The sequence below is a fragment of the Lolium rigidum genome, chromosome 7 (assembly GCF_022539505.1).
Source record: "Lolium rigidum isolate FL_2022 chromosome 7, APGP_CSIRO_Lrig_0.1, whole genome shotgun sequence".
NCBI classification, from domain to species: domain Eukaryota; kingdom Viridiplantae; phylum Streptophyta; class Magnoliopsida; order Poales; family Poaceae; genus Lolium; species Lolium rigidum.
This window is the reverse complement of record NC_061514.1, coordinates 234,418,959-234,436,516: the sequence shown is the minus strand read 5'-3', so window position 1 is coordinate 234,436,516 and position 17,558 is coordinate 234,418,959. Positions and strand designations below refer to the sequence as shown.

The 17,558-nt window shown below is 46.2% G+C and overlaps 2 protein-coding genes across 5 annotated transcripts; both read right to left on the bottom strand.

Moving 5' to 3' along the window:
* Nucleotides 1-222: 222 nt before the first annotated feature.
* On the bottom strand, nt 223-3,468 carry LOC124670035 (serine carboxypeptidase-like 2). Of its 4 annotated transcripts, XM_047206551.1 has the most exons (12): nt 3,238-3,468; nt 2,973-3,118; nt 2,682-2,758; nt 2,458-2,580; nt 2,230-2,370; nt 2,000-2,101; nt 1,543-1,623; nt 1,312-1,479; nt 1,154-1,225; nt 841-1,073; nt 621-666; nt 223-436 (listed from the first exon to the last, which is right to left on the bottom strand). In XM_047206551.1, the coding sequence occupies exons 1-12, from the start codon at nt 3,429-3,431 to the stop codon at nt 353-355; spliced, it is 1,467 nt and encodes a 488-aa protein (XP_047062507.1). In that variant the 5' UTR covers nt 3,432-3,468; the 3' UTR covers nt 223-352. The 4 variants fall into 4 exon arrangements, with proteins under 4 accessions (XP_047062507.1, XP_047062506.1, XP_047062508.1 ...); XM_047206550.1 differs by lacking the exon at nt 223-436 and having other exon boundaries at nt 484-666; nt 1,312-1,470; XM_047206552.1 differs by lacking the exon at nt 223-436 and having other exon boundaries at nt 484-666; nt 2,973-3,122; nt 3,238-3,344.
* Nucleotides 3,469-6,612: 3,144 nt separating this feature from the next.
* On the bottom strand, nt 6,613-11,973 carry LOC124678976 (spindle and kinetochore-associated protein 1 homolog). Its single transcript, XM_047214815.1, has 9 exons — nt 11,864-11,973; nt 11,667-11,791; nt 8,933-9,048; nt 8,765-8,855; nt 8,601-8,662; nt 7,715-7,820; nt 7,602-7,631; nt 7,418-7,531; nt 6,613-6,970 (listed from the first exon to the last, which is right to left on the bottom strand). Exons 1-9 carry the CDS (start codon nt 11,967-11,969, stop codon nt 6,893-6,895), a joined length of 828 nt encoding a protein of 275 aa, XP_047070771.1. The 5' UTR covers nt 11,970-11,973; the 3' UTR covers nt 6,613-6,892.
* Between the last annotated feature and the right edge of the window lie 5,585 nt (nt 11,974-17,558).

The following is a 17,558-nucleotide window of genomic DNA, read 5'->3' as shown; positions in this document are numbered from 1 at the left end:
ATATGCAGCTTCTAGGGTCTTCGGACCCTATTCCCGTTCAAAAGAAGAAAAAAAGAGGAAAATGGGTCGCAGGTTAATTCTGTTGTAGTGCGTTCCAAATGTTCCAGGTATTCCACTCTTTCTCATCCAAAGAGCGTAAGCTGCCGGTGCAGCATGATACGTTCTTTTTCTTCTAGACCATGCAGGTCGATATTTAGATAACGGTCTGCACCGAGAATAATATTTTGCATTATGAGTTCTCAAGTGTTTCGTCTACCTTGGTACACCATCCTTGTACATTTTGACCAATTATCACTCTGGATTTTGCAGTGTGATGCACCGAGTAAAAACCATCTGAGGCTGAAATTGACCATCAAAGAGTTTCACAAGAAACCCACCTTGCAAACATAGCAAGGCATTGCTTTGGCATGTACTCTGGAGCAGTATGTCCGCCGCCCTAATTAACAAACGACAAATTAATATATATTTATTCTTTTTTGAAGAACATTATATATTTATTCTGTGTAGTATATCATTCTTATATGTTAGCAAACCATGCTACAACCCCTGCCATTGGCGTACAGATAAGGTCTGTGCACAGAAATGGAAAAATGGGAAAGAATGACATCCAGGTCTCGTACCTTCACGGTTGCGAATGTGAGGTTATTTGAATATGACCTTGTATATCTGCATATAAGAGAAGATCCTCATGAGCATCAGGACATGTGTCAACCCATCCAATTGAAAGTTGCAACCCACGACTGACAAATCAGTCCTGAAAGCACACTGGCATGCGGGGACAAGCTAGAATTTGTTTTGTTTCACAATGTGCTCTCAACTAGCTGGTGTAGTGCGACTCACCCTGCAACTTGTGCATCGACATACCATGGTCTCCACTCATTCACAACAGAGAAATTCAGAGACCTGATCCAGGCTTGCGTGCCGATGAAAGGTATGATCATGTCGTGATCACCACTGTAAACTAGACATTTGTAGCCTCTTGTGGTGACCTCGAGATGATGTTTCACTGAACTGTGAATATCGTTAGCGTACAGTATGTCGTCATTGCATCTTATCCATAAAGGAACTGTTCCCTGCAACATAGAATGTAATTGATAAACATTACCAATCAGGAAGCAGCAACTGATTATTCACGACACTTGGTGTGAATTACCATGTGGATACCAAGAGCCTCTCTGACTATTTCATTGTTTGCCCATGTTCTGGACATAAGATATTCTGCCGGCTGTGATGAAATCCGAATGGTTAGAGAGAATCCGTTTATGTTCTAGTAAGGAAGAAGAGCAAATTAAGTTGCGCTTGGTCACTAACTCTACACTCTGTAGAAATCTTAGACAGTTGAAGCCCGGTCCTGGCAGTGTAGTCTTGCAGCCGGAGCATCTCCCGTGCACCTGAACTCAGCTTCAGATTGTATCGATGTGGGCTTGCAAAAGTGCACATTGGCTCCAGAATATGGTTTGGCCATATGTCCTTGACACACTTTGTGAACAAACCATTTCAATGGCTACTCATACAGAAATGGAAAAAAAAAGAATTGGATACCTCATCAATGACATCATGACTACTTGTGCACTGACGGCTTTGCTGTCTGCTTTGGTCTGCACCGCAGCTATCCTTGTATGCCTGAAAATACCAAAACGCAAAATAACGATAAACTGAACTGCAAAGGCAAGCATAATACTAGTATGCAGACTTGATTTCTTATTGCTGAAACAAATACAAGAATATTCATCAAGTTTCTTTACTCCCAGTCATGCAGAGTTACCGAAGCAAAAGGACTTGCATGAAATTGTTCACCCCTGTTCTAAAATTTAGTAACCTGTTCACACATTTTTATTACCTACTGAAACTATTACAACATTCCCGGAATAACAATATGCTACAGCTTGCAACTAGTCGTATATATTTGAGTATTTTTTTTATCGAAGTACCAACTTAATATATGAGGTCATGCATGTATCCAAGTAGGAAGATCGCTTTCACAAAGAAGAAATAATACCTGGTACATTTCATCAGATATGAGACCCATTCCATGAGCAAACGGTACTCTGGCTGGATTATCAAAATTCCCATCCGTGACTGGATTACCCACAAGATAACCCTGATCATGACATGTCACATTAGCATGGAAGTAAGTTGAAGCTAAACTAACTTTCGGAGGTCATTTACAACAGGGACGGGATCAAACATGGTAGTTGCGCTCTATTAGCGTACTGTAGAATTCTCAACCTTTAGATTAAGAGCTGGCCCATTGCCATCTTCCTTCCCTTTAGCAATTTCAAGGGTGATCGCTGGCACAATCATACCACTGTAGGAGTCACCGGCAACGTAGAAAGGGTTTGACAAGAACTCTGGGTGCTCATCAAACCACTGCAAAAGTAAGAAACGTTAGCATCTGCGGTTCGTATATACTAGTAATGGTTGGGCGATCCAACAAGTGTATTATATATACGTGACCTTTGTGAGGAAGACGACAATTTGCGTGACAGCTTTGGTGTCACTTGATTCGTATCCTTGTGGTGTTACGGAGTATGAGAAGCCAGTTCCTACAGGGGAATCCAGGAAGATGACATTGCTAACCTAGGTGGGATCAAGATGTGCAGTTCAGATTCATATATAGTCATAATTAAATTATAAGGAGAAGATGATGAAGAAGAAGGATTAGAGATCGGAAAACCTGCCTTTGTCCATGCGTCTGGTTTATAAAGCAGCTTGGGCAAGCCATCGACGTAGGTGCGACGGTCAAAACTCAGAGGGCCTGCACATACTTGATTATTTAGATCATCATATATAGTAAAAATGTTTTCTGTATTATACAGGTAAATTCAGATCGCTTGGAAGCATATGGACAGTTGGCTTTGAAGCCAAACATACTAGTACAATAGTTGCCGATTGTTTCCAAGCAGACATATGAATAGTACCGTTTGATCAAGGAAGGAACGAAAGGTGCAATCGATTTGGGAGTTACGTACCGATCTCGTAGACGAGGCCAGAAAAGGCGGAGCATCCAGGGCCATCAGTGAGCCAGAGCATGACGGGGTCCTCTGCCGGGTTCCTCTCCGACCGGATGAAGTAGTAGAAGAGGCGGACGCCATTGCTCTCGTCAACCTCCACATACCTAGCTATGATGGGGATGCGGTGCATGTGTAGTTCACATCACACGAGAAATAAGCCGATCAAATTATTTACTGAGTGGAGAAAGCTTGCTGATTAACAGAGCTAGATGTATGTACTCACCCTGTTTGGAGTTGGAAGGGGAGGGGTCCCTCGAAGCCAGGGAGATGCGTGATGATATTGCTCTGCTGCTGCTGCTGTGGGAAGCTGAAATTTGAGATGGGGATGGATCTGGAGTTGGAGGAGGAAGAAGAAGATGATGATGCAGAAAAGGGTCGAAGGAGGAGGAGGCAGATGGAGGCAACCAGCGTCCTCATCGTGGCCTTGTGTCGTGGTTGTCTCTCCCGCTCTGTAGTTTTGTGAGGCTTGGCAGTTGGCACACTGCCTTGTGTTCCCCCGGGGGGATCGTGACAAGCGATCGTCCGCTACGTGGCACATGCGTGCCCTTGCAAGTTGCAACGTCAGAGATAGAGCGGTGGATGGGGTCCACCATTAGCTTATCGTTTTCCGTCGCTTCTCTCCAGATGAAATTCCCCTCGTTAGGGCATCAACGCGGCGATGGATCGAGTCGAACAAAAATCCTGTTCCGCGCGCGGATCCATCCCTAAAATAGATGGCCGCTGCGTTCGGGACGATCCAGACCCGGCCCAAATCTGGAACGATTTTGCATGGCCGCGGACGTCGATGGTTGGCCGCTCGCGTCCGCCCCTTGTCCGTCCTGGCCCGCGTGTCATAGGCAGAAATAATTTTTCTTCATTAAAAAGGTACCCATTACATTTTTTTAATCTACTACTCCTATTCTAATACGTACGGGGCCGGCGGCCTCGCCGCGCGACTCCTGCCGACGCGCCATCGGGACCAGGTGGATTTCACTCGACGCGGGCAGCACGTGCGCGTGAGGATTCCACTCCGGCTTACAAGGCCCGGGTGGCGCGGCGGAGGCCTTCATCCGGTGGGCTGCACGAGCTCGTCCCCTCCGGCGAGGTCGTCGCGACCATGCTCGCCGCTGCGGCCACCGCTGCTGCCGCTCCGGCCATGGCGATGGCGATGCTTACGCGAACCCGTCGATAGATGGCGGCTCTGCAGGTATTGTGCAACGTTGCTACAAAGGATGGCCGGGCACGATAGCGCCCGCTCGCTCGGCCCGCCACCCATGGCGCATGCCCCGCTCCTCCAAGCGCACCAAGCCGGGCCCAAGGCACCCACCTCCTCGTCGTCCGACGGCCCCCAAGCTTGGCCGGTGCGGTGCAGCCATGGTGTGGTGGAGCACCGGTCTTTGCGAGGATGGCGAGGGCGGCGCCGCTACTGTGGTCGTCGGCGTCGCTACACGCGGTTGGTGGTCGTGCTACTTTGTGGCGTTGGCTTCTGCTACAAAGGGCAACGGCCGCTGCTACGAAGGGTGGCGGCGCGACACATATGCTACAATAGGTGTCGGCGTCCGCTACAGAGGGCGGAGGAGTCTGCTACAAAGGGCGGCGGCGACTGCTACAAAGGGCGGCGGCGCGACGGCGGCTGCTACAATAGGTGTCGGCCTGCTGCTACGAAGGGCGGAAGCGTTAGCTACAATAGGCGACGGAGCGACGGCGTCGGCTACAATAGACGCCGGGCGGCGGCGGCGGCTAGCGCTACAAGCGTCGCCGGCGGTTCTTGTAAGGTTGCTACAAACAGGGGCGCCGCGTGCTGCAAGGAGGCCGACGGCGGTGGCGGTGCTGCCGGACCAGGCGACGGTGCCGCCGGCGGGCGGCGGTGCTGTAGGGACTTGACATCTCCGCGTGGTGCCAGGATCGTGCGGGATCGTGCGGGACTAGGAGTAGGGGATCTCTCTTATTTTTATGTGTTTTTCTTTTTTTTCTACATCGGAGCGGTGACTCCAATTAGACGGTCGCTGTCGCTTGCATCCAAGGGCTGGCGACCCGGGGGATCGGGGATTTGATCCCCCGGGAGACGCTCAGCGTTGCCCTTGTTGGAAACAAACGAAACATGGAGAAGGGACAAGAAACTAAACGAAAGGAGAGGTAATAGGCACGCCGGGATTTTCATAGCCACGGGTCTTTTGAAAAAAGACCTTGATTTGTTTGTTTCTCTCTTTTCCACCCGGGTGTGCATTGAACTTTGTTGTTCCCTTCTCGTTACAATCTGCTCACAAGGTCGTTTTTCTTTTCCATATCCACTTGAGAAGTACTCCGTTTTTTTTTCCCTATGAAGGAAGACAGCGTTACAATTTGTGTTCATTGGTGTCCTTCGCTCTGGCCTCTTGGCCTTGAGCACCATAGTTCGTGAGCTCTGTCTTTGAACTAAAAGATTAAGCTATCTTATTTATGAGGAAGAAAACAAGGCCAAATCATCACAGCGGGTGTTCAGAACTTAAGGTCATTAGGGCATGTACAATGATGTCTAATCAGCTGTCTGTAACAGGTGCCACGTCAGACTTTGGGTGAGGTGGAAGAGAGAAAACGAGGAGAGAGAACGATGTCGTCTGTAATTCTGCAGACGGTCGATAGCCCATAAAAATCGCTCCTTAGCGACAGCCAAATCCCGTTGTACGCGCAGGTGTCGGTAATTTGCTGAACCGCCCCTCCACGAACCCAATCCAGTGAAATATTTTATTTCTTCCGTCGTGCCGGCTCGCCGGATCGGGACCCCAGTCGCTACCTCGTCTTCATTCTCGAACAGATATTGACGTTCCGGCCTATTCCGGCGATCGCCTGCATAGATGCGACCGCCGCACTGCTTGGAGGGACGCCAACTCGCCGAGCGACCAGGACCAATGTCCATAAGCCAGCCACACCACCGTGGCTCTGAACTTGTCTGGTTCATCCGCAAGAGCGGATCAATTCAACAATTCTAGGCCGACCAGTTCCTAGTCGATGTACCAGCAAACAGGAACTTTAGAGCTGGCTAGCTTCGTGCGTGACCAATCTGATTGATTTTTTTTCAGTGGCCACAATCTTTATTAGACCAACAGCCGCGCGGCGCAGTCGTCAGCCAGCCACTTCCCAGCATAATTTGCTAATTCAGTTGATCAATTTCGTAATTTTAGAGGAGAGGCGCAGCCGGTGGTGGTGGTAGACAGAGGTAGACGCAGATTTACTTTTCAGTTGATCAGTGTATAATTTGCTAATTTTTCGGGTGCTACAGATAGCCAAAAGAACATACCATTGTAGAGGGTGTTTTCATGGCTGTCTGCAAGGGACGTGGAAGCTGCTACCGACGGCAGTCCGTCTAAACGAATGCACATGCCCTTAGAGGAGAGCGGTTGGTCCCGCTCACTTTCGCCAGTCATCATATTTGCAAACTGTTTCTGCTGCGAACATGATACCTGGAAAGTGACCCATTTCTCGCTTGCAGCTTGCAAGTCGACAAGACTGGTAAGAACACGGTGAGCTTGCTTTCTATATCACCCACTCTGGAGTAAGCAGCTCCAGAAAGGATGCAGATGTAAGCAGAGGAATATACCAGGGTTTCACCTTTGTTTTTGTCTAGCTCTTGCTCAGCTACTCTTAAAAAAAACTCTTAATAAGCTACTTACATATGAAACTGCAGCAGAAAGGTAACAAACTAATGATTCATACATATAGGATGAGAGTTCTGACTAACACAGCGTCTCACTCTCACAGAAGAGCGGACACATGCGGCCACAGAATCACAATCATGCACTCAAATTACATGGACTACTATAATTGCAAACCAAACTAGGCAGTAGCATACAGGCTGCACAGATGCGTGGCTCCGGCAATATAACCACATCAAATGTTCATGCTTCTAGCAACCCTTCCATTCAGCGTTGTTTCGCTAGTATGAAGACCCGGTGATGCCCAATCCGAGTCTCATGGATGCGGCCAAGATGACGAAGGACCTAGAAAACAGTACAGGATTATCATGTCCATATTTGATATTTGGAACTAATTGGTTTTGTTTCAATAGATTTTTTTTTGTAGTTGATGTAATATTTCCATAGTTTCAAGTTGTTCTACAGTTGATGTAACATATTCATGGAAAGTGCAGTAGTTTTTGTGAAGCTGGAAGGAAAGTACATGCACAGGAATATTCGTTTATAACTTTGAACAGGTGATCACTTCAGGATAGGGGTAGAAATTTCTTTTCTTCATCTTGTTCAATGACTACTCGAATTTGTCAATGTACTTGCTAGTTATTTTTTCAGTTACTTTAAACTATGGAAACAAGATATTAGAAGAACAGATGCAGTAGCAAAAAAAAATTGTCATTTGTTCATCTGTGATCATGAAGAATAGGAATATACTATAAAGTTTCGACCAAAGTGGTTAAAGATGCAAATACTCACGGTAAGGATAGATTTGCCTGTGTGATCAAGCTTTAGCCCAGGCCCCTTTATATCAGCTTCCAGGAAGAAATGCTTCCCCTTCGCTGCCTCAGTGGCAGCTATGTCCCTTAGTTCCTAGACAGAAATTACAATATGATTTTTTCTACATGATGAAATCAGATTAACAGCAATGTCCAGAACTTACCAAAGCCCTTTCCCATGTGTCTTCAGATAACTGCAAGAACGTTGAGAGTGGTAAAGAAAATGTCATCTCAAAAAGTAACTGCTTATCAGCGAAAAGTAGCGCAAAAGGGAAACCTTTTTCTTAGGACATGCAACAAGATGAGCATTAGCATCTGCATATGTTGCCATCTCGTTTATTGCAATGTTAACCTTCTCCAGTGTAAGCCTCCCCCTCATGTACCTGTAGTAACAAAATGGGATATCATATTTAGTGTCTAGTTATGAAAAAAGCCATAAGATTTAATCACTATCATCTGAGACGAGCAAAATAGAATTTGCATATTCACCTGACAAAATATTAGGAAAGATGATTAATGTTTCCAGTGGCATTTGGACTAAGCAAAAAAAATGACCATATGTTCTCCTAAATTTTAGTAAATTAGCCTGGAACCCTTTTCTTAATGTCAGCCACACAGCTGTTTATCACATTATTTATTTTCTTCAACTCAGATACCTCAACTCGTTCGACAAGGTAATACCAGTGATATACAGAGGTATAAAACTAACAGATAGTGATTGATGAGTTAAAAATGAAGAGAAAAGACCATGTAAGGAAACACGACCACATGTCCCACTACCAGAGTGATTGGATGACACTAATAAACCAAATCACTGCCTCAGAACAGTGCGCTCTACAGGCAGCAGAAGGATTACACTGCAAACAAAGCAAATTCAGCAGAGCAGATTTGTCTAGGCTCTACGTAAATCACAATACAGTCAGCTAGCAACTCTGAGTATTTGTAGAAAAAGGAAAAGGAAAAGGAATGAGAACACACACATCACGTATGCAGAGTAATACTGGAAAAAAAACACTTGCATGTACATAAATCGGAAGCTCTAGCACAGAGATGTAAAAGAATAAAGGGCCGCTCAACCAGAGTTAGAAAATCAAAAGTGGATGGTTGCTCTTATATGAAGCAATGATACTGAAATGAAGCTACAGGTAAAACTGATAACTTACGATGACAATGAGTCAAGCTCCCCGGTGGATATATACCAACGAGGTGCTGCCCCTTTCCCCTTCTTCACAGAAACAAAAGAAGGCATTAGTTCAACAAACAGAACTTCTTTTTAAAACAATTATAGCTAAGATCAGTGAATATTACACAAAATAAAATTCTTTACTTTAGGAGCTGCAACTGGCTCATCCTTAATCTTAAAATCAGAGTCCAGAAATTCTGCAGGTGTGTTGAAACTAAAGCACTCAGGCAACATCCTGGAACACAAACAGCATGATTCTTGTCACAAAAAGTGAAGATAGAGATAACAGATAAAGTTAATAGCACCAAGTACCTTGCCGAGCTCTGTTCCAGAGGAGTAGCAATGATATCCTCACGCATCCCAGATGGCATGTTTGCAAGCATGTGCTGCAACTTCTGCTGTTGCTTCAAGGATTTCTCCACTAGTTTCTGCATCAGGATTTAAAGAAACCACAATGAGAAGTAGCCACGTTTCAACAACAGACTGAACAAAATTAGGTTCAAAGAGGTTAAGGGCAAATAAAAAAATATCATCCCCTTGTACGACCCGCATATGTACTTGGCAGTGGTCATGGGTCATCATCCGACCCATCACCTGTTTCATGCCCAGCCTGAAACCACCCACTCTGCCCAGTGCCCAAGTGTTCAATGGGATGCTTGGCGTATTAGGCAACAAAGCAGGCAATGAAGTTGCTAACTACCAGGTGTTCAACGAAGTGTCTCCAAAGAAAGTTCTGTATAATAGGAGACTCCACAAGGTTAGACACATGATGCCTACCAGCAACAATTCATGCCATGTTAGTTGGGTGTGGGTGGTGCGAAGGTGGAGCCACTCGCCAAAAACTCTGACAGTGTCACCAATGTTGGAGGTTTGCCTTTCTTCCAGAGCTTGATCTAGAAAGCCTCCCAGAGAAGGATATTATGGAACTATGTGATAGCAGCTGACTCTGCTCTTGGATTCTGATCATGTCGTGTTCATCGAGGAACCATGATGGCCCGCCGCAAGAATTGTGATCCCAAGAGTATGTCATGAACTCATGATGTAGCAGTTGTTCACGGAAATACCGCCATGGGGCTAGGTGGTTTCAGGCTTTCAGCCCTGGACACCGTGAGCAGCAACATATGGGGAAATGCCATCATGGAAGCATGACAGCTTCAGTTCTGGTCCTGGTGTTCATGTGTTTGTGTTGATAACGGAAACAGGAATGTTAGACCGACAATCCTACTCCTCACATGTTTGTTGGCAGTTCTCTGTCTTTGGCATTAACAGTGGATGTAAATCCTGGTGCTTTTCTCGCTCTTTTATAAACATATGTTGAGGGATCCCACCCCCTCTGGTCTCGTTTTTTAAAATAAAAAAAAATCCTGGTTCTTACCCTTCTTACGAGATTTGACGCGTGTTCAGTGGGGCTGTTGGATTTGTACAGGTGCAATGTGAGTTGGGCCAAAGCTGGAGCCGGCATCCAGTTTACCCTCACTCTTGGAGATGTTGAGATCATCGTGACTTTGCGCGCAAGCAATTTATGCCAAGTCATGGATATATTTTGTTAGCACTTTGCACATGTTTCACAAATATATCAAATGGATTGGCAGAAGAACTGGGAAGTGCACATGGAATTATAAGCAGTCGTACTAATAGTTGAGTCTCACATAGTGCTAAGAAATTTCCTCTATCTAGGGAATATGAGCTGTCTTCTTTGAGAATGATATTGCTATATGCAAGAGATTTAGATTGGCAGTGAGCCCTGTTGACATGATCAAGAAGTTGCATCTTGGCAAAATTTGGCAAATCTTTGAAGCATACGTGGGCATAGTAACTTCTGAATCCAAAATGGATAACCAACCAGTGTACATATCAGATTTATAGTTGTTTGGTGCTAGTGAACCTCATTTGACAACATCAGCATGCACATGGGAATGCCCTGACCTTAAAATGGGAGCCAAAGGTTTCTATACAGATAATACAAGGTTATGGAGTGATGGTATTTCAGGTGCTAAAGCGCTTAGACAGGTGCAAGGATGTATGTCCATTGATCCATTTTAGAAAACATTCAGTACAGACCATCTCCCAGATGGCATGACATCTGGTCGATCATTTCTGAAATTTGGAAAACAAATTTCAGTACAGACCATGATCTCCTGGCATGCGGTCAAATATTTCTGAAAGAGTGACAACACTTCTTACAGCTGGAACACGTGAAACTAGTGGCCGAGTTTCCGAGTTGAGAAATATTCAACATATGAGTTGGAGCTACAAGGTGGTGCTAGAGGAACAAGTCATTGTGTGGGGGAAGCCAATGTTTTGTGGGGGCAGGTAATCTAACATCAATCCCACATATGCACTGGACTTTTAAGTGGGCATGGACTGGCTCGAAATTCAGGTGGACATAGGCCGATGACTCTACTGGTAGCTAAAGAAGCAGCTGAGGAAAGGGCATTGAACAAATGAAATGAAATCTCCTGTCCATTTTCTTCTTTCATCCATCATACTGTATCTCCTCTTCTATCTCGCTGATTTCTGCTTCTCTAGACCGTTATTTGGATTGGATTTTGACCTCACATCCCGGTAATATGTACTCCAATTTAAAATTGCTACAGAGTATACACTCGTAGCACAATTCCTATCCCCTTTTCAAAAGAAAAAATAAATCCATTTCATGCCCTATGATTTAAATCAACCGGTCATCCATCACAAGAGCAGCAAGTGGAACAAGATTAGCCCGTTTTGTTTAGCAAACACCACCATCAGTGGAGAATTTGCACCCCTGATCCTCACAGTCAGGGTAGGAACAAGAGACGGGTACACAATTAGTTCAATCTTTTAATGAGTCCTACTCATGTACTGTAATCGTAACTGTTCCACCATTTCCCCGAAAGAAAGATCAGGATATTCTAATGGTTTCCCCTTTCCCTGTTTGCTATTTACCAATTACCACACCGGTTCTGGATTCTCAAAGAAACAGAGAAAATAGCATCCAGAGACAGACCGCAGCCCAGTAGGGCACGAGATCTGGCAACCTGTGGGTACACCGAGCACGGAACGATACCTTGGCCTTGGGGATGGCGTCGAGCTCCTCCTGCAGGCGGCGACGGATGGCCTGCACCTGCGCCTCCATGGCCGTCACCGAGGCGTCCACGGCGGCGAGGTCGGTCACCGCCGTCGCCGGGTACACTGCGTACGGGTATGATAGGGTCAGGGCCCACGACGCTAGGGTTTCGGGAGTGGGCTGAGGGGAAAGCTCACTGTTCCGGGCAAGGGCGAGGTCCTGGAGCTCGTTGACACGGGAGCGGAAGGCGGTGGCCACGGCTTCCAGCGACGAGCTTGCGGGGTTCGCGGCGGCGGCGTCCATGAGGAAGGGAGGCGTCGGCGGCGGCCGGCGGGGACAGAGAGTGTGGTTTGGGCGGGAAGGAAACGGGACGGGTTTGGGGAAAATTGGGAACTCGGGTCTTGTTTCAGCAGTCATCCGCGGGCTGGTGTGAGAGAGTCAGACAATTTCCCGGGTGGAGTACTGGAGCGCATCGTTGGGCGCGAGTTTGGTTTGAGTTTGACAGAAAATTATGGTCAGGATAGTTACTGATTCATATTTATGCATTTGATCGGATCTTAAATCGTTCCATTTTGGATATATTTATGTAAATAGATGCCAAAAGTTTGTCTAAATTTAAATGTATCTAGCCACAATTCAGTGTATAGATACATCCAAATTTAGACAAATCTTTGGCATCTATTTATGGACGGAGGGAGTACTTCTTTTTCCCCTGAGCGGAGGAGTATGGAAGAGTAGATATGGGTACAAACTGGCAACAACTCACAATATAGAGCGTGTTTGGTTGTGTGGACTGATTTCGCGTTTAAGTTGTGTGGATGTTAGCAGTCCAAAAGAAACTCCGAGCTCCGTACTTCGTTTGGTAGACTGTGAAGTCTTTCTGTAACGGAGAGGTCCGGCTGCGCGTTCGGTTAATATGGTTAATTTGGTTCGGTTATTCGGTTATACGGTAAATACAGTTTCAATACTTCGGTTAATATGGTTATGTATAAAAATATGATACGGTTTCGGAATAACCATTAAACTTCGGTTTGGTTTCGGTAATAACCAAATTAACCAAAGTTGGCGCCAATTTAAGAATAAGAGCTAACTTTTATGGTCATATATTTCATTTTTATATTTTGTATGATCGTACTAAAGATTTTGGAAAAGAGGGAAACAAGACAATAAGAAATTTCGGAGAAAATAAAAAATATATGTGTTTTGCATGACCGTACGTCCGTACTATAGGTTCTGCCAAAGAGGAAAGGAAAAAACAAAAAAAGATTCGGCCAAAAACAAGATTTGTAGTACTCATGTGTTAAACTACCAACCGAGAGAGAAGAGCAGCCAGGGGCTAAACCAGCACGATAGAGCTGCTTACATGCAAATATTAACTTTACGTCTTGGATTAATGTTTTGAGCAGGGTTGGGCTGGCCGATTCTATATTAACTTTACGTCTTGGATTAATGTTTTGAGCAGGGTTGGGCTGGCCGATTCTGTGCTAGTGTTCGGCTTATTTCGGTTTAACCACGGTTCTTCAGTTTAAAACTGAATTAATCAGGGTTTTTCGGTTTGATGTTTTACTAACTTAAACTGTAACCACTAACTGTAAAAACCAAAAAAATGTTGCGGTTAGGGTTTTCGGTTCGGTTTTTGGTTTCAGTTCGGTTATGCACAACCAGACGGAGAGGCAACTTTGCTCTCTTTATTTGGTAGTCTGCAAACACCTATTTTTGCTCTCCTGGTGCACGAAAGCTATTGTTTGGTTGTACAACGAGGCTCCTATGTTAACCTTCTTTATTGGAGTGGTGAGGTTACCTATAAATCGTGAGTAAATAGTAACACATTGCAACATTCAGTTTTATTAAAAGAATGTGGTAATAGGCAACACCATCTTACATAACCCTCTTACATAACAAAAGGTTACCCTTCTGGGTGATGCACCACGAGTGACATAGGCATCCCAAATGGGCCTGCCAAAGATAGTACCCGGGGTTTAATGAAGGCCCACTACCCGAAGAATAAGAAGGTTCGAGAGCCCAAGATATATTAAGGAAAGTAGAGTTGTAATAGGAAGTGTTGTTTGTAATCCGGCGGGATGAGTTAGAAACCGTCCCGGACTGCGTAACTTGTACAAAACGAAACCCTCGGCTCCACCTCTTATATAAAGGGGAGTCGAGGGACGAGGAGATCATCGAATCATTGTTCACAAACCCTAGTTTTCATAATCGTCGAGTACTTTTCGGCTGAAACCTTCGAGACCTACTTGCCCTCTACTTCTAACTAAACCCTAGCCTATAACCCGTAGGCATTGACAAGTTGATACCTTGTCAATTGGCGCCGTCTCGTGGGAATTAGAGGCGTAAGGATCCGATCTCGATGGCACGTTCAAGATCTTCGACATCGTCAACCGGAAGCAACACAATGGATCGAGGTAAACGGATCGCTGCTGGTCTTGTCGATTTTGTTCCTCACCCACCCTCCCGTTTGGATGCATATGCGTATCTGGCGGAGCCCATGGAGATGACGTTCGGAAGGTTTCACTTTCGCGTCGGGAAGGAAGGATCGTATCGTGTCGAAATTCCAATTTCGTCGGGATCGTCGGCGGTCGATTCCGATTTTTCAAGCTATGCATCGTCAACCGAGTCAGGAGAAGAAGAAACTTCGGCAACACGTTACGTCAGCACCAGAGCAAGAGAAAAACTCGCCAAGATCTTCAGCGACATGTCGTTTGAGTCATCTGCGGACTCATATATAAGCGATGGCTCAAGCGATGTCGACAGTTACGACTTCATCGACAAATCTATCACAGTGGGCAAGGTTTTCATCAATCTCAACAATGATGTCACCAAACCCAACATAGATCTGAGCACAAAATATCATCAGATTTATGCCATTGAAAATCAAGAGGAAACATCAGAGGCTTTCGACGATTTGGGTAATCCCTATGTCGATCCCTCAGATCTAAGGAGAGGTATGGGCACTAAATATGTTGGGCCCACACCACGCGTCAGAGTTCAACTTCCACAAACGGCCTGGGATAGGGCTGCAAAAGCTGTCGATGGTTCAGAGCCAATGACGACAACTGCCACAGTCCAAGAATTGCGAGGCTTATCAATATAGACTCGCACGAGCTGCCGAGAAGTGGAAAAACGAGACGGCTGAGTTGAACGGAAGAAAGGAGGTAGCTTACGCATCCGGCGGGAGAAGGGCGGATCTAAGTCGACAATCTAGAACCTCGGGAGATAGTCATAGAGAAGCTCGGAACAGAGCAAGGTCCGAGGTTGCAACACATACACGAAGGAGAAAGAGAGTACCTGGTTCAAAATCTCGACATGTCTTTTATGTCGATAGACACAAGAGGGAATATTATCCCTAAAACACCGGAAGGCTGGGTATATGGCGACACAAGCTTTTATCCTTGCATCCGAGACCACCTCCGGGAGATCCAAGGGAGGCTTTGTACAACATGGCGATAGCGGGACAAGAAGTCATGGGAACGGCGTTTGTATCAACACCACCGAGAAGGAGCTGCAAGGCAAAATAGTCCACGACCTACGGCAGCAGCGGCAGCAAACGTCGAAGGACCAAGTGGAGCAAGAGATACGACGAGCACAAGCAAGGGTAGACGAGCACGGCAAGGCGAGAAGGGAACATCGACAATCCCCGAACTAAACGATGAGGATATGTGCGGCTTGCCGTGCTTCACAAGGAGAGTACGAAAAACTCGAGTCCCTTCGGGATTTAAGTTGCTCGACCACTTCAAAAAATTCGACGGCTGCGGGATCCAGAGGATTGGCTAGTTGATTACCTCGAGACGGTGAAGTTAACTGGAGGGACTAGGGCAACAGCCATGCAAAGTATTCAGGTGCACTTAAGTGGAGCTGCACGATCTTGGATCAAAAAGCTTCCTCCAGGATCTATCGACAGGCTGGGAAAGTTTCGAGGACGTATTCGTCAAGAACTTCGGATCTACGTGCAAAAAACCCGCGTCGTTAGAAGAGCTGAGAGCATGTCGACAAAAGCCGGATGAGTCAATGAGAAAATACATCCAAAGATGGAACATCATCAAAAACTCGGCAGAAAATATATCTGACGAGAGAGCAATAGATGCGTTTGTCGCAGGAATTAGACGTGGAGATTTCGTCGAGGACTTGGGAAGGACCAATCCAAAGACAGTATCCGCGTTGATGGAGATAGCAAATAGATGGGCGGATGGAGAAGATGCTGTCCACAATAAACGGCATAGGTCGCCAGAGGAGGACCGTGGTCGAAATTATCAATCGAGGCGACGATTTCCTCGGCGATACCCGAACTATGACGCCCCAGGGCAAATTTCGGCAGGATTTCGGGCAAACACAGGAGGAAACAATAGAGATGATTATCAGAGAAGCAATGAGCAACGAAGCGATAATAGGGACGACTCCCGCAACAGACAAAATAGCGGGCCAAGGTTTCCAAGACCTTTCGTGTCCCCCGAAGAAATGCTGAACGGACCGTGCCAGATGCACTTTTTCCTCGACAGCAACGGGAAAAGACGGTCGGGACACCTGCGGAAAGAGCTGTCGAAATTTTCAGGCAATGTTCGGATATGCGAAAACGCTCACGCTCGAGCAGCACGAGAGAAATCCTCGGGAGCCCGGGAGCGAGGTTCACCTACCACCACCTCCCGCTATTACGGACGACAATCGGCATCGGCTCGGAATAGCGGCAGCACCTCCACCACCACCTTATGTCGATCCTAACTCAAACGGAGCGGTGTCGATGATTCGAAGGGAAGGCCGTCCAATAGAACTCAAAAAGTAATCTCGAGACAGGTGTTCATGGCGGAGAAAATGCCTCCACCAACGGTTGAGTACCTCAATTGGTCAGGGCAAGACATCGGCTTCACCATAGCGGATCATCCGCAGCAAGTTCCTCGACCGAGGCGAGTCGGCACTTATTACGCCGGCGGTTATTGCGGGATTTGATGTTTCTCGAGTATTCATAGATGGTGGCAGCAGCTTAAACCTTATGTATGCGAGATACATTGAGGAAGATGAACATATCCTTAGCAAACTTGAAGCCAACGGACACAAGGTTCCACGGCATCACACCGGAGAAACCAAGTTACCCATTGGGGAAGATCAACCTCGACGTTCGGTTTGGAACCCGAGAAAATTATAGAATCGAGACTGGAGTTTGAAGTCGTGGATTTTCCATCGCAGTACCACGCTTTGTTGGGACGACCAGCATATGCTAGATTTATGGCAGTACCACACTATACATACCTGTTGTGGAGATTGCCCGGACCAAAGGGACCAATCACAGTCAAAGGAAGCTTCGCCTTAGGCGATAAGTGCGACAAGGATTTTCATCGGTTATCGAAACTTTCGGGATGCAAGCTGAGTATTTGGCGTCAAAAAGTATGACTGATTACGACGTCTTGCCGGACGTTGGAAGGCCAAATAAAGAATCAACTTTCAATACAGAGAAAAATTCTAAGGAGGTGCGGATTCACCCGACAGACCCGAAAAAGACGACATCTATCGCAAACAACATGGATATCGCATAGGAAAGCGCGCTCGTCGAGTTCCTCCGTGAGAACTGGAAAATCTTCGCATGGTGCCCAGCTGACATGCCAGGAGTACCCAGGGAACTTACCGAGCACCACCTAAATTTGGATCCATCAGCGAGACCAATCAAACAACCTTTGCGGCGTTTTTCGGAACCAAACCGCAAAGCTATGCTTCGTCAGAAATCAATCGACTACAAGAAGCTGGTTTTATCAAAGAGATATTCACGAAGCCACATGGGTAGCAAATCCTGTGATGGTGCCAAAGAAAAACACTAAGGTCCTTCGCATGTGCGTCGACTTTACGTGTCTCAATAAACACCGTCCAAAGGATCACTTTCCCCTCCCGAGGATC

What these genes read in the sequence shown, in the direction of transcription:
- LOC124670035 (XM_047206548.1), bottom strand. Translation starts at nt 3,431, where the DNA reads ATGAGGACGCTGGTTGCCTCCATCTGCCTCCTCCTCCTTCGACCCTTT. An exon ending in CCCTTCCAACTCCAAACAGG is followed by an intron (nt 3,119 to 3,237) that starts GTGAGTACATAC and finishes CATCATAGCTAG; the next exon opens with GTATGTGGAGGTTGACGAGA. An exon ending in AGGCTCTTGGTATCCACATG is followed by an intron (nt 1,074 to 1,153) that starts GTAATTCACACC and finishes TCTATGTTGCAG; the next exon opens with GGAACAGTTCCTTTATGGAT.
- LOC124678976 (XM_047214815.1), bottom strand. Translation starts at nt 11,969, where the DNA reads ATGGACGCCGCCGCCGCGAACCCCGCAAGCTCGTCGCTGGAAGCCGTG. An exon ending in CTGGAACAGAGCTCGGCAAG is followed by an intron (nt 8,856 to 8,932) that starts GTACTTGGTGCT and finishes TTTGTGTTCCAG; the next exon opens with GATGTTGCCTGAGTGCTTTA. An exon ending in TTGCATGTCCTAAGAAAAAG is followed by an intron (nt 7,632 to 7,714) that starts GTTTCCCTTTTG and finishes ACGTTCTTGCAG; the next exon opens with TTATCTGAAGACACATGGGA.